Source organism: Lactuca virosa, chromosome 8, assembly GCF_052849685.1.
Source record: "Lactuca virosa cultivar CGN04683 chromosome 8, Lactuca_virosa_CGN04683_v6, whole genome shotgun sequence".
Taxonomy (NCBI): domain Eukaryota; kingdom Viridiplantae; phylum Streptophyta; class Magnoliopsida; order Asterales; family Asteraceae; genus Lactuca; species Lactuca virosa.
In genome coordinates, this window is record NC_136433.1 from 181,419,944 (window position 1) to 181,436,332 (window position 16,389).

The 16,389-nt window shown below is 31.5% G+C and overlaps 1 protein-coding gene across 1 annotated transcript; it reads left to right on the plus strand.

Annotated features, from left to right (window-relative positions):
- The first annotated feature begins 1,979 nt into the window (after positions 1 to 1,979).
- LOC145134772 (uncharacterized) lies at positions 1,980 to 5,580 on the plus strand. The gene is made up of 2 exons (XM_079069605.1): positions 1,980 to 2,217; positions 5,264 to 5,580. The coding sequence occupies exons 1-2, from the start codon at positions 2,107 to 2,109 to the stop codon at positions 5,489 to 5,491; spliced, it is 339 nt and encodes a 112-aa protein (XP_078925731.1). The 5' UTR covers positions 1,980 to 2,106; the 3' UTR covers positions 5,492 to 5,580.
- The last annotated feature ends 10,809 nt before the right edge of the window (positions 5,581 to 16,389 follow it).

Consider the following 16,389-nt stretch of genomic DNA (forward strand, 5'->3'; position numbering starts at 1 on the left):
TTTATTATAAATTTAGTCCAAAATTTACATCTTTGACCCAAATTTCAAATTTTTTTTACGCTTTCATCATAAATTTAGTTTTTTATATTTTTTTCAAAAAAAATTTGAATATGTTTTGTTTGTTGTATAAAATCATATTTATAAAAAAGAACATATTTTTCACATGAAAACCTTCTTTTTTCTATATATCTTTTTAAAAATATATTTTTATATGCAAAATACCTATATAAAAACTTAAAAAAAAACATTTTTTATTCAAAGTACGTATTTATAAAAACATTATTTTATTTTAAATATCTATTTATAAAAACGTAGTTATGTGAAAATGTTTGAAATAGTAAAATACGTTATTGTACACATGTATACCTTTAAAAACTTTTATAAAATAGATATTTATTAAGTAAATAAAAAACATTTTATATGCATATAAGTACATAAATTTATACAAATCTATTTTTATAAAAAAAATGTATACAAACACATATTCTATATATATATATATATATATATATATATATATATATATATATATATATATATATATATATATATATATATATATATATAAATAAAGTACGTTCTGTATATATTTGTTTTAATAAAAACATATTTATATATATTTATGTATTTATATGCACACAAAAGGTTTTTATGTACTTAATAAATACTTTTTTTATATATAAGCTTTTTAAGGTATACATGGGTATAATAACGTATTTTACATAAATTTATTTCATGCGTTTTCATATAACTGTGTTTTTATAAATAGGTATTTAAAATAATTTTTTTTATAAATAGGTATTTTGCATAGAAAAATATTTTTAAAAAAAGGTTTTTATATAAGTATTTTACATACAAAAATGTTTTTCTTTTAAATTATATAGAAACAAGAAGGGTTTTTATGTGAAATATATATATTTTATTTTTGTATAAATATGATTTTATACAACAAACAAAACATATTCAAATTTTTTCCAAAAAAATGTAAAAACCTTAATTTATGATGAAATTGTAACAAAATTTTCTAATCTAGGCAAAAAGTGTAAATTTTAGACCAAATTTGTAATAAATATTAGATTCTGGGCCAAACATGTAATTTTTGAAATTGGGATGACATGTTGACCGGGTAAAATGGTTAAATTGAATACAATTTCCAATTTTGTTGGACTTAACTGAATAAAAAAAACATATAATGACTAAATCGATTATTAGGTCAAAACATAAAGATTTTTATGGAGTTTTTTAAAGAAAGTTTTTCCTTTAAATAAATTTAAATTCTATCATAAATTGATCGTTTAAAATTAAAAACTTTAAATTATATACATAAGTTTCCTTTAAAATGGTTGCTTGGTAAATTGTGATGAAAATTAAACTGAAAGGTTCTAATATTTTAATTATAATAACAAAATAATGCTTCAAACAATTTCAAAACTTTTGATTCGGTTAAAAATGATTTGTGAATGGTTGCAGTAAAAAATCACCCTCTTAAGGCGTGTTTGGCATATAGCGTTTTAGAGTTTCTAACTTCTAGCGATTGACAAAACGCTCCATTTTGAACAAAAAACTTTGTTTGACACTACAAGTTTTTAGCGTTTAGTTTAAACAAATCGCTACATATATAAAAGTTATCTCACGTAGCATTTAGCAAAACACTACTAGCTACCAACTACCTGGGACTCGTTTTTCGCTACTAACTATTTTGCCGAACGAGCTCTTAGTTATTTCATTAAATAATATTTAATTAGAAAAGATCAAAAAAATATTTATATCCATTCAATATTTAGTTGGTTTATTAAATAATATATAATTAAAATATACGTTTTATTTGCAAAACTAAAATTATTAGTGCATAGAGTAATGATATTAAATTTTAATTTCCACTTGTTAAGTCGTCCATTTAAATCTAGAATGGGAAAACAAATTTGCAGGTCGTGCTTAGGTGCCTTGCCAACCCTCCCCACTTCAAATTTCATCATCAGTCTTCATTTCTTAGTCCCTCCATCTATAAATAGAACGACAAACCTCCCCACTTCCATGGCTGAAATCTAGAAATATCACAAAGCAGAGAAAGAGAGAAGAACCACATACAGTCATACACTCTCCAAGATGCCTTGCGTCCAGATCTCCACCAACGTTTGCCTCGACGGCGTTGACACCGATCCGATCTTCTCCGAAGCCACCAAAGCCGTCGCTGAAATCATCGGCCGCCCTGAGAAAGTAACTCTCTCTCTCTCTCTCTCTCTCTCTCTCTCTCTCTCTCTCTCTCAGAGTGTGGGAGAAATGTTCATCTCGAACATATTTGTGAAAATTTTATATGATTTGGTATGATTTACTTCGATTATATGAATTTATTCGACTTTCATTTCTTCAATATCCTGAAAACTCGGAGATGCGGTTCTTATCGGAGCTTACTTGATTTGATCATTTGAACACGAGATTGAGGTTTTGTTTCATTTTTAAGCGTCAATATCGTAAATATGTCATCTGGAAACCGATTTGAATCATTGTTTCATTTTAGTCTCAAATCTAGAAATACTTCAAAAATCTGGTATGCTTATGAGGAAAATTAATACGTAATCAACCAAGTTATTTATATTATCAAATTCCTTTCATATATAGTTTCTCTTTATTTTTAATTAGTGAAATTATTTTGAACTATTGGTTGATGATCAATCATGCAAAGCTTCTGAGAAATGAAATTTTGTGGGAGATAGTATTTTAAATTTTAGGTTGATTTGGATAAGAAATCAAAGTGATTTTTTTGGGTCCTATTGCGTCCATCTTTTTTAAGATAACTATCATATTTTGCTACGACTGTTGTTGATATTGATTTGAGTTTATAAAAATTGTTTTATTTTGTTTTTATTATAAAATAACAATTGTCATCTTTCATAAAGGCATTTTTAAGGTTTATAAAACATTTTTTTTTTTGAATTTAGCTTATCTTTTTATTTGATTTATATTGAAATGTAATTCACTTGTTTTGTCTTCTATTGAATCATAAAATACAATCAAATATGTGTATTTTTTTTTATGAAAAGTTAAAGATAAAGTAAAAATCAATAATATTTTTCCCTTATGGAATGATGCAGAGAAATGGTCCAAAGAATGTATTTGATATCGATATTTTTCTAATATATTTGATCATTGCATTTTGTGAAATATAATACATATTTTTTGTTATATAGTTTTAATAAATTTAGTTAGTTTTTTCAATTACATATTTTTTGTTATATAGTTTTAATAAATTAAGTTAGTTTTTTAATTTAGCAATATCATAAAAAACTAATAAGAAACTAGAATATTAATTACGCATTATTATTTTAGTAAAAGATATATGAATAAAAAAATAATTTACTTTTATGGTGCCACCATATTTCTTTCAGGACCCAAAAACAATAAAACAGTGTTTTTTAAATGATATTTCTGTGTGATAAATATAAAACACAAATAAATTAAACATTTATATATATTTGGAATAAACAAACCTGTGTAAATACAAAAATTAAACATTTTATTTGTGTTCCCACATAACTCATGGGATTATGGGACCATTTGTCAAAAAAAACAAACATAATACATTATGTCAAATGAAAACATTTATATATTTTTGGAAAAAAAGATGGAAAAACATATAAAATAAATATTACATAACATTTGAAAAAAAAAATTATACTAAATCAAAGAAATAATTTGTTTGATAAAATTGAAAATAACATAATATCATTTATATCCCATATTGTTATGATTTTAAATATTAACGTCATCTTTTTAATAATTTATTTTATTAAAATTAATACCTAGTTCTATTAAACAATTAAAATCAATTAATACAATCAAGATACAAAAATATAAAAATTAAACAAAAAAACACAAGACGTAACGAAAAAATATTATCTAAATATAAAGAATATTTATATATGATTTGTTTTTTAATCTATAATTTGTGGGATAGTGGATGAACCCCAATTTTAGTATATGTTTGACTCTTTGGATCGGGCTAAAACTTTATAGACCCAAAAAAGCCTCTCATGATAGAATCTCCAAAGGATCATAAATAATTTATAAAATAATAAAATATCATTTATGTAAATTTGTAAAAATATGAAGCTTTTCATTTTTTTTTTTTTTGACAAAAACTAAACAAAAATACTATATACTATATGTTTACTACACGACGTTATGGCTGACTCACGAGATTCAACAAAATATATAAATTAATCTAACAAAAAAAATTGTTTTATAGCTACTTGTTTAATAATATTCCAAACACTTTTGAATAAAAAAAATATAATATCATAAATAATACTATGTAACAACTACTTTGTATGATAAATACTATTTTATTTGAAACAGATAGTTAATATTAACTTTTTTAAAAAGACTAAAGTTGTATATTTAATATATATATCTTCTATTTGTAAAAAAGAAAATGATTAAATTTGAATATTCTATAATTATCCAACAATGATGAGATCCATGTTTTAAAAGAGGTGGTGTCTCCTCTAAGTTGGTATGTCATTATTGGTTAATTCAAGTGGACATTATTTTATTTTGCAATTTGTCATTATTTAATTATTTGTAATTTAATTTAAACTTATAAAATAAAGTTACACTTTTAGTCAAAATGGTCTCATAATATTCTTAGTACCCGTATAAAGTACTATAATCATAATCTTTAAAATCATGTAACATGTGGAATACGTTCTTGTTAAATTGAGTAAATTACACGAATGGTCTCTATAGTTTGGGGTAGTTTACACGTTTGGTCCCTAACTTGGTTTTTTAACTCGGAAGGTCCATAATGTTTGTTTTTTTTGCGCGTTTGGTCCCTATCTTACCTAAAAAGACTATTTTGCTCTTGATTTTTTAATTTATTTAAATAAGATGGGGTAGGTAAAGTGAGGTGGAAGTGGGGTTGGGGTGTGTTTATTTAAATAAATTAAAAAATCAATGGTAAAATAATCTTTTTAGGTAAGACAGGGACCATACGCGCAACAAAAACAAACAGTAGGGACCTTCTGAGTTAAAAAAAATAAATTAGACACCAAACGTGCAAATTACCCCAAACCATAGGGACCATTTGTGTAATTTACTCTGTTAAATTCTTAGTTAATATTCTTTTGACGAATTTGAACAAGATAAAAAGGTCAACTTGTGGATGTAACGTAATCTTGATTTTAATCTGATTATTTAATTTCTCATTTAAATATTGTATTTTGTGGACTTCTTTTTGGATTATTAAATTTATTATTTGGTGTAGTTTGTGATGGTGATATTAAAGGGGTCAGTGGACATATCTTTTGAAAGGAACAAAGAGCCAGCGGCATTTGCGGAAATAACAGCAATGGGAGGAATAACTTCTGAAGTAAAAAAGAAATTAATATTTCAATTAGGAACAATTTTACTAGAAAAATTGGCAATTCCAAGAACAAGATTATTTGTGAAGGTTTTTGATACTACCATGGCTACTAAATATGCCAGACTCTAGTTTTTATTTGTATGTGAAATGATCAAATTTGGTGTAATTTATGATTTTTATTGTATAAGTAATAAAACTATAATATAGATTATGTTCGATTTGACCATGGAAATGTTAGAAAAAAAAGAGGCTTTTTCGTTTTGATAATTGGTTATAAAAAATATGTATTTAACAAGTTTTAGAAGTAAAATGTCATTTTGAATAATGATAAAGACAATACAATTATGGGTACATATTATGTATAACATATATTGCATAATTTATAGAATGTTAATACATATTATGTTAAATTTAACCATGAAAATTCTAGAGGAAATGGGGTTTTAGCAATTTATATTTCCCTCATTTCTATGAAATTTTAAGAGTGTATTTTATATTTTCTTGTTTGTTGGATTATGAGGTGACATGCAATAGTTTTAAGGGGCAAAAGATAATGAATTGAAGTTTGGTGATTAATATTTGATGAAAAGTTGTCAAAGTGACATGATGATCCTTATAATGGAATAGCATACTAACTAGTAAAGACAATTTGATTGAAGGGTCCAAGTTATGGCTGAGGGTTGACCTTATTGTGGGGTAGGAGTAGCACTTGTATTTCATTTTTAAAACTATACTCTTAATCAAAAAGCTAGGAGAGTATGATGTATAGGTGCGTTTAGTAGGGGTGAGCAAACCCAAACCAACAAACCGAGAAACTGACTAAAGCCGACAAAACCGAAACCGAAGCAAAACCAACGGTTAAGGTTTGAATTTTTTAAAAACTGAAAAATCGGGTTCGGTTTCGGTTTTTACCCAGAAACCCATCCAACCCGAGAAACCAAACCATACTTAAAATCGACAAACCGTCCCAAGAAACCGACTGATACTTGATTGTGTTTTGGTTGTAACAGACTATTTTTGGCTTTGGTTGTAACTTGTAATAAACTATTTGGTTGTAAGACTCATGCTTTTTGAAGTATTTAACTTCAATTTTGTGTTTTTTTTTTTTTTGAAGTATTTAACTTCTTGCTTCATCTCTGGAAAATTGCTTAAAACCTAAAACCCATGGGTTTAAACCCAAATGCCGTGAGTGTATGGGTTGAACCCAAAAAACCGAAAAACCGCCCAAACCGATCTCAGAACCCGAGAAACCGAAGCGACGAGAAACCGATCCTATTGGGTTCTGAAAACCAAAAACCGACTATTTATGGGTTGGGTTGGATTTGGGTCCAAAACCGACCCAAACCGACCCATGCATAGCCCTAGCGTTTAGTTATGAAAAAAAAATTCATATTTTAAAAAAAATTTAAAGAAAGGATTTTTAAAAACGAGTTTGGTTTAATAACTTTATTAAACTCTTTTGAAGAAATAAGAATTTTTCGTTCTCTAAGATTATAAAAAACTTCGAAAAATAATAATTATTGTTTTCAAAATTTTAATTCAAAAAGTTTTTTAAAATATAAACACACAAAAACTCATCCGAAGAACTCCTTTTGCTCAGTTCGGCAACAGATTTAAAAGCCTTATTTGAACATCTTTTTAAATCTGGGGTTGGCTAAAAAGACACATCAGTTTACCATATAGACACCCTAATTCTTTTGGTTCGAACTAAATTACAATAAGTAAAAAAAAAAAAAAAAAAAAAAAAAAAATCTGCTGCAACGTATAGATCATAGAATTCTGATCCCAAAATTCAACAAATCAAAGTCTTTGTTTGGATCTGAAGTCCAAGAACTCCTTCTTCCATTGTATGATCAATTGCATACTGCATGTTCTTCAAGTCATTGCATGCTTCTGCTTTCCACTTATGCTCTTGGTCCTCAAGCTTCATCTTCTCAGCAACTTTCACCAATCACCATTTTCTCAAGCTCTTGCTTTGACAAATCTTTCACTAAGATTAGTAACAATAACTTTTTCGTCTTACCACTGGTTACTACCTTAGGCGGCTAGGTACGGGCAACGCGTATTCGCGTTAATCCGACGTGGAGGTGTAAAAACGTCGGTATAACGCACCGAACACCGCGCCCGGCTTGCGTTATTACGCGTTACGTTATAATATGTTACTGTGGTAACGCTTGACAACGGGTACAATTCGAAGCAAAAATGATCCAACGTCTATATTTTTAATTTTTCAGCCGTTGTAAAACGGTCAAAAATGTAAAAAAAAATTAATACAATTTCAATCTTTTTTCAACTATATATATATATATATATATATATATATATATATATATATATATATATATATATATATATATATATATATATATATAACGGTCAATTTTTTTTTTAAGATTTGAGAGTAATAAAAGGTTTGTAAAATATAAAGGTTGATGCATATATATATATATATATATATATATATATATATATATATATATATATATATAAAGGAAAGAACTTTTTTTTTAAGATTTGAGAGTAATAAAAGGTTTGTAAAATATAAAGGTTGATGTGTATATGTATATATATATATATATATATATATATATATATATATATAAAGGTTGAAGCCTTGTGTGTTGAGAATGTTAGCGTACATTTCATATTGTGCAAAACCAAGAGGAGGAGATGTGTTTTTGTTTGGAGGAGGAGTGTTGGAGTTTTGATCCATAATAGGGAAAAGAATTTTTTTTTTTTAAGATTTGAGAGTAATAAAAGGTTTGTAAAATATAAAGGTTGATGTGTGTATATATATATATATATATATATATACATCAACCTTTATATTTTACAAACCTTTTATTACTCTCAAATCTTAAAAAAAAAATTATTTTCCCTACTATGGATCAAAACTCCAACACTCCTCCTCCAAACAAAAACACACCTCCTCCTCTTGGTTTTGCACAATATGAAATGTACGCTAACATTCTCAACACACAAGGCAACTTTTTCAATCCCGCCTCACCCCCCACCACATTTCACTACAAACCTTCCACAAAACATTTTCAACCTATTTGCTACAATGCAACAAAATACCACACAGCCACAACCCACCCAAGAAACTGTACTCGAGATGCAAGCGGGGGGGGGGGGGGGGGGGGGGGGGTGGGGAGCGGGAAAAAAACGGCCCAAAAAGGTAGAGGACGAAGGAAAGGGAAAGCGATTGCGGTGGAGCAATCGGAAGACGAACCTCCTACATAGTGGACCGCGGACGAGGAATACGCGTTGGCGGTGGCTTGGTGCGGGACATCAAAAAATCTAACGCAAGGAAACGACATGCGAAGAGTTGCTTTTTGGGAAGCTGTGATCGTGAAATTTCGTAGCCTTTTGAATAAAGATGAAAATTACCGCAATCACGACATGTTGAGTAGCAAATGGACTCAAATAAGGAAGAAGTGCACCAAGTTCAATTCCACCTACAACAAGCTTTCCTCGCACAAGCAAAGTGGTGCGACCGATTTTGACGTTTATAGAGCGGCGAGGGAGCAATATCATGTGGAGACCGGTCACGTTTTTTAGCACGAAAAATTTTGGGAGATTGTGAAGAAAGACCCAAAGTGGAATAAAACGGACACATTTACCGAACAACAATCGAAGAGGTCGCGCGGCTCGGGTTCGGTCGATGTTTCGGACGCACGGACGAACATCGACTTTAATGCGGACACGGATGAGATACCGGACGACTTGAACGACCTTGAAGAGATCTCCCCGCCTCGACGACCGATAGGCCGCGACAAAGCAAGGCGTGCTCAACGACACGCGGATGAAGCCGAAAGTAGACGACGAGAGCAACCCGAAATGAAACAAAAATTTGACGAGCACAACGAAATCGCGCGTAAAAGATATGAGTTGCAACGGGAACATTTTGAGTTCTTGCGTCGTGAAGCCGATGGCGATCGTATTGCGAAAGATTTGGCAATTCTTCAAACTAGCGAGGATAATTTGCCACCGAGACGGTTGGAGACACTTCGAAAAATGAAGGCGAAGATTGAGCAGAAATATTTAGACGAAGATTAGTGTTTTTTTTTCGTTGTAATGTTTGTTTTTTTTTGTTTTTTTTTCCGTCTATGTTTTTTTTTTCGTTGGAATGTCGTTTTATGTTTTTTCGTTGGAATGTAGTTTTTAATTAGTATTTATTTTAATTATGTGTTCTTTAATTTATATGTTTTTTTTAAATTATTATGACATAAATTAAAAAAATAAAACAAAATAGAAAAATGGGAATTACAAACATCAAAAAAAATTAAAAAAAAATAGAAAATAAGTGGTGTTATTACATGTTATTTGGTGTTGCTCATTTCCACCTTTGGTGTTATAACACTCATTTATGACTAGGATGATGATGTGACACCTTTTAGGTGTGGTAACATGTAATAACATGTTGCCCACACGCAGCAGCCTTATATGTAACTGTAAGGATACCATTATCATCATTCATCTATGCCTCTGCAGTCTCCTTCATCTTGTAAGGATACCATTATCATCATTCATCTATGCCTCTGCAGTCTCCTTCATCTTGGGGAGAACCATTGATGAAATTTCCTCAGTAGAAAATTGTCACTCGTTACCCTTGTGGGTAACCACAATTTTTGGCACCACGCTATATAGTATTAGCTTTATGTCTTCTGGCACCATGACATCATTGAAATTATTTTTTTTTCTTTTCCAAATTTTAGTCTGGAATCTGGAATTACAGTCCAAAACTACATTTCGAAGTACTTAATATCACCGATTTTAAATAAAATGTTTGTTTTTTATACACGAATATGGTCTATAGTTCACTTGTTAGATTTAAGTAAAACACGATTTTTTTCTCTCGAAATTCCGGAACTATTCATCGGATTTTAGACTTGTACTTGAAATTCCGTATTTTTTTTTCTTTTCGAAAACCGAAATTTCAATCCGGGATCCGGAATAAAATATACCTTTTTGCCAGGAAAAAAATGTTTTTTTGTTCAAAATGCTCATTTCAGACCAAGTGAATATTTTTACTGAAAACAATTTTTTTAGTTTATTTTTTCAAATAAACATTAAATTATGTTTAAATTACTTAATTTCCTTTCCTTTTATCACCAATCTTATTCGAGTTTTATTCCAAGACAAATACTTTACAAAAATATATACCAAATCCTAATAGTTTTAAAGATAACTACCAAAACGTAGTAAATTAATTTTGTTGGGTTTTATTATTTCCTTTCAAAAAATTTAATTGTTTTTAACTTCACCACCTTCACCATGGAAGCCGACTACCGTAATATTTTTTTTCGGCAATCATCTTTTTCAGTAAAAAAGACTCAGGGGCTGTTTGATAAACGACCGAGTCGGGTCAGACGTATTTTGCTGACTTGGTCAGCTGTTTTGTGTTTGATAAACCAAATCTAGATGGCTGACTCGGTAAGATGTATCTGAGTGAAAAAGCTGGGGAATTACAGCTGACTCATAATCGTTCCAACTATGCCCTTGCCCTAAATTCCTTTCAGCGCCTCCAAAAAAAAACTCCTTCCTCCTCTTTCAACGGCAACATCGATCAGCACCAACGCAAGACGCTGCTACCCCTCCCTCTTCATTCTTCTTCCATCGTGACCTACACAACATCATACCCCACATCGACATCTCCACATCAAGCCGCATCTTTCCTGTCGGAATCATCAAACATGTAACTTTTTTTCTTCTACTGCCTCATCGTTATTTCTCTTCCATCTTATTTTTCTTCTGTTGTTTTGTTAATGATTTTTGAAATCAGAAAATATGTATGTATAAGATATGAAATCAGAATCAATTCTTCTATTCTTCTGTTAATGATGTTATGAAATTTGAAGCTTTCTGTGTATAAGATATGAAATCAAAATACTTTTTTGTTCTAATATTACAAATTCTGAATTTGTATGTGAGTTGGAAGTTCTTTTTTGTAGTTCTTTGTGAAATTGTTTGAGTATATGTGAATACATTTGACCTTAATTGGTTATGTAAGCTGTGAAATCATGCGTTTATTGCCAATGCTGTGTTTTTTTTTGTTATTAGGCTGTGAAATCTTAAAGTTATGATGATTGGTTTGGAACAAAATTTGAAATTTTTTTCTTGTGAAATCATGTGTGTATTGGCAATGCTGTGATTTTTTTTTGTTTATAATCTGTCAAATCTTATAAACATGCTATGATTTTTTTTTTGTGTGTATAGGCTGTGAAATTTTATGTTTATAGGCTGTGAAATTGTTTTTGTGTATAGGCTATGATTTTTTTCTTATAAGCTGTGAAATTTGAAAGCCATTGGCAATGCTGTGAATTTTTTTTTGTTTATAAGCTGTGAAATCTAAAAGCTATTGGCAATGTTGTGAATTTTTTTTCTTTTTTTTATAAGCTATAAAATCTGGAATCTTTTTTTTGTATAGGCTTTGTTGACAATGTTGTGATTTTTTTGTGTTTATAAGCTATGTTGTTGATTCATTGGTAGAAAATTATTTTAATGTTTTAGGATGTTGGTTTGGAACGAAAGTGAGGACAAAACTTTTCTTGATGCATGTATCCATGAACTAACCACTAATGGTCGTGAGAGTTCTGGGCTTAAGGCTAGTTCATGGAAGATAGTACGCGAAAAATTGATGAACGAACACGGTAAAGAGGTTGATCAGAAGCAAATGAGAAACCACTTTGACTACTACAAATCAAAGTATGTTGCTTGGGTGAAACTGAAAAACAAAACTGGCAATATATATGACCCTATAAAAAATAAATTTAACCTGACTGAAAAACAAAGAAGTTGCATTCAATTCGACTTCTGGATTTCCATTTCCTCCACCAGGTTTGTAATATTTATATAATTTTTATTATCTATCTTCTTTATATAATATGTGTCATTATATAATATGTCACATTCGTTTGTAGATAAATATTACCTTTGTGATGCCGCATATACAAACACTCGTGGGTTTATGGCTCCATACCGCAATACTAGGTATTGGTTAGCCGATTTTCGAAGAGGCAGACCTTTAACTAGAGAAGAAAGGTTCAATTATGATCATGCACGACTTAGAAATGTTATTGAGCGTGCTTATGGTGTATTGAAGGCGAGATTCCCAATCTTAAAACAAATGGCTCCTTATCCTTTTACAGTGCAAAGAGACATAGTCAATGCTTGTGTCGCGGTCCATAATTTTATAAGGAAATACAATATAGAAGATGACTTGTTTAGAAATTTTGAGGAGGACACTATGGTTACTCCTGACGTCCAAGGTGGGGGAATTGATAGAGAAAACATACAAGGCATAGAATGGGTCCAGAAGCCGTTGAATATATGTGTGCTTTGCGTGATCAGATTGCAAATCGACTACTTTCACCTACTTTACATTAAATTATTATGTTATTTTAAATTTCATTATGTTTTTATTTGGATATTAAATGATTTATGTTTAATTTACATTTTGTATGACATTTTTTATTTGTGTGTAATTTACATTTTGTATGACAATATGTATGTTTTTATAATTATTCAGCAACTTAATACATCACTATATATAACAGAAGGGTAAAATGGTCATTTTTCATCACTCAGCACATTCAGTCAGATGTACAATCAAACAACAGGATTTCTTACTCAGTCAGGATTTCTTACCCAGACAGACCTTTCCCAGTCAGCACTTTCTCAGTCAGCAACTATCAAACGGGGCCTCAGACAAAAGAAAAAAAAACAAATGTACGTAATAACAAAAGCAAATCTACTTCGAAATTGCTAAACCATGTGGAAATATATTATATTTGTAACGTCCCAAAAATATCAATAAAAATTCATTTTTCAAACACCCAAAAGATACAACCAAATATTCCAAAACCAACCACATTATAAATATTCTCAACATCAAAGTAAATCCAAATAACAATGCGAAATAAAAATCAAGGGGATATTGTGCGATCACGTCGGACCTTTCCCTTTGGAATCAGAAGTACCTGAAATGTTTTAACCATAAAACCATAAGCACAAAGTTTAGTGAGTTCCACAAAATACCACATACAATACATAACATTGGGTCCCACCTATCATATCTGGCCCCGCCCATCATAATGGGCCCCACCCAGCATACAAATGGGCCCCGCCTGGCATACAATGCAAGAGTTACAAAGACAGCTAATATCCTACATAGTATAGTGAGAAGACTCACCTCAATCAACAAACAAAACAATCATACACCCAAGCTGGTGATACCGAAACCCCTCACACTAAATATATACACAATAAAACTATAATCAACAATTAAGGTAATAACTAACACTCAAAGGGTCTTGGTTTATAGTTAATCCTCCTTGTACTTTGCCAATCCCACGTCATTGCCATCTAGATTAAAGAAGTCCAGGTCATTGCCACGTGGGTGTGATAATGTTTACCCTAGTTTTCATTTGGGCCATCCTACCCTTGGATCAAATTGGCTACATCTCGCGCTCTAGATTTCACTATCTCCTTCCACCCAATTTGCGACTGTAGTGACTGCGACCGTGTTAATCGTCGACATTACTGGCCCATGGAGAGAACCGAACCCAATAGTGGTAGCGGAAGTGTGGCGGTTTTCAGTGGAGGTTCGTGAATTTCAGGCCAAGTCGAGGGGTATTGGCTATGAGAATAATAGGAAATGCCCTGTTGGGGTTTGCTTTTGTCGTTGGTGCTTGCGATGATACGAGGTTAGTAAAATATTCTGATAGGGGAGTTTTGATGGCTATCAAGAAATTCAACCTAAAACACTTCAAATGAATAGTGTTTCTCGACTATCAAACACCAGTCAACACCTCAAATCCAAACGAATGTGATGTCACATGGAGATTTCAGAATCGGAAAGAGAAATCATGGAGAAGGTATAGAGATTTCAGAAGGTTCAAGATCGGATTCACCGATTCCTGCTCTTACAAAGCAATCAAAGAAAAAGGATTGCATTTCGGTGTCAATGCACGTCGTCTCTAGTGAACCCCATTCGGAGCGAACCCCATTCGGAAAAGGTGGAGGTTTGTTGGGGGATTGACCGGTGTCAATGACTGCCTGAGCAACTATCACCGACGAATCAAACCCATAACCGGAGTCGTCTTCAACCTACTCCCCGGAAGTTGCAGTGCCGGCGGCGTCACATGATTCACCTCGTTCTACCACATCATAGATGTCGAAGGGGATATCAGTGGAGTTGAACCGAGCGCCAATGGGGTCATTAAACCTATTTCCATTGAATTAACATCAACAGATCCTGATTTCGGAGAAGGAAGAGTTGATCCAGTAGAAGCGCACACTGGTCGGAGCTCCTCCACCGTGTGAGCAACATTGAAACCCTTATCATGTGTTGCACTTGATGGTCTTTGTACCTATGAAATTTCTCAGCATAGATGAAGCCATGATTCAAACACTCCATGTGCATATTCGCACGAAGAAGAAAAAAAGTCATCAGAACAAAAAGCGTGTACGTATAGGTTAAGAAGAAATGTGAAAGAGATGTGGATGGGTGACCCTATTCCAGCAAGTGTGTCATCGAGTCGACTCATTAGTGAGTTTGCACTGACTCACCGAGTTATATGTATTCACTAACCTGCTTACTTAGCAGGTGACTAGGCATGAATACGAGCTAAAATGGGTAAAATGACATTTTCAAACCGTAAAACACAAGTACGTGCCCCTAAAATGCAAAAAGTAGTCATAAGGGACCATTTAAACCAATATAAGAAAGTTTGTTGGGCTACAGTGATAATAACCGTTTTTCCATTGAAAACTACACATCCTGAGCTTTCTAAACATATAAGATACACCGTTTTTTTTACTTCTAGGTCGTTCCAGACTTTTCGTTAAAGTTGATCGAAGAAGTATTTTCTCAGATCATCAAATATATTTTTGTACACTGGACATCTAGTGACAAAAACGTCATAACTCTAAAAAATACATGCTTGTTTTAATAGGAAAAAACACATGTAAAGCTTTTCAAACAGGGGCGGAGCTACTATGTAGCTCGGGGTAGCCCGGGATACCCCTCCAATTTTCCCGTCAAATGTAAATTTCGTGTTTTTTTTTTCGGAAATCCGTCACAAATTCGTCACTAATCCGTCAACAATCCATCACAAAGTCTGATAATTATAAATTTAGTGTAAATTCACTGGTTTAGTGACGATTTTGTGACGGAAACTTCTTTCGGTAACAAAAAGTTTCTGATAGTGCAACCCCTAAAGAATCTGTGCAACCCCTGATTTTTCTTTCTGTATCCGCCACTGTTTTCAAACATATAAAAAAAATACATAGTTTTTTTGACTTCTAGATCATTTTAATTTTTTCACTAAAATTGATGAAACTGGTTGAACTAAAAACTATCAAGACAGATAAACTAAAAAATAGGTTTTTAAAAAGATTGCTATTCTCCATTTTTTTAGGCCAAAATGTTGCATTTGGGTTGAAATACCAATTGGAGATTGTTAAAGCTTAAAAAGACAAACTACATGAGCCCATTCTGGCGAAGCTTCTAGGTCTCGTTAGTGCGTGTTTTGAGGGTTTTCCAAGACAAAGAGGGGGTGTTTGTTATATCTTTTGAACCATCTTTTAGCCATTATCTTTTCCAAAAAGTTAAAAATGAGGGAAAAGATGTATGGCAAAGGGAAAAGATCTTTTAAAACCAACTTTTCACAAAAAAGGAAAAGGAGCATTTGAAAAAGTCACGTATCCGTGACTTTTTGGAACTTTTGAAGGCCTTGACACTTAAATTACTCATATACCCCCAACTACCACTACCTTAATCAATACGTTCTTCTCTTCTCGTTCTTTTCTTTTCTTCTCGTTCTTGTCCGCTCATCATCGTTCTTCTCGCTGTCGTTCATCCCGATCTCCAGTCGCCGATCCCTCCAAAGCCGTCGACGATCCTCCTCCAATTGTGAAATTGATGATTTATTGAATAATAATTAGTGAAATTATTGAAATATGGATGATATTGATTAAAGTGATGAAATTTTTTGTTCCCAGGGACCGATTTGTGTTGTTAA

Excerpts from the sequence above, each read along its gene's own strand:
- LOC145134772 (XM_079069605.1), top strand. The coding sequence starts at position 2,107 with ATGCCTTGCGTCCAGATCTCCACCAACGTTTGCCTCGACGGCGTTGAC. Across the intron at positions 2,218-5,263 it reads TCATCGGCCGCCCTGAGAAA|TTTGTGATGGTGATATTAAA; the intron begins GTAACTCTCTCT and ends TATTTGGTGTAG.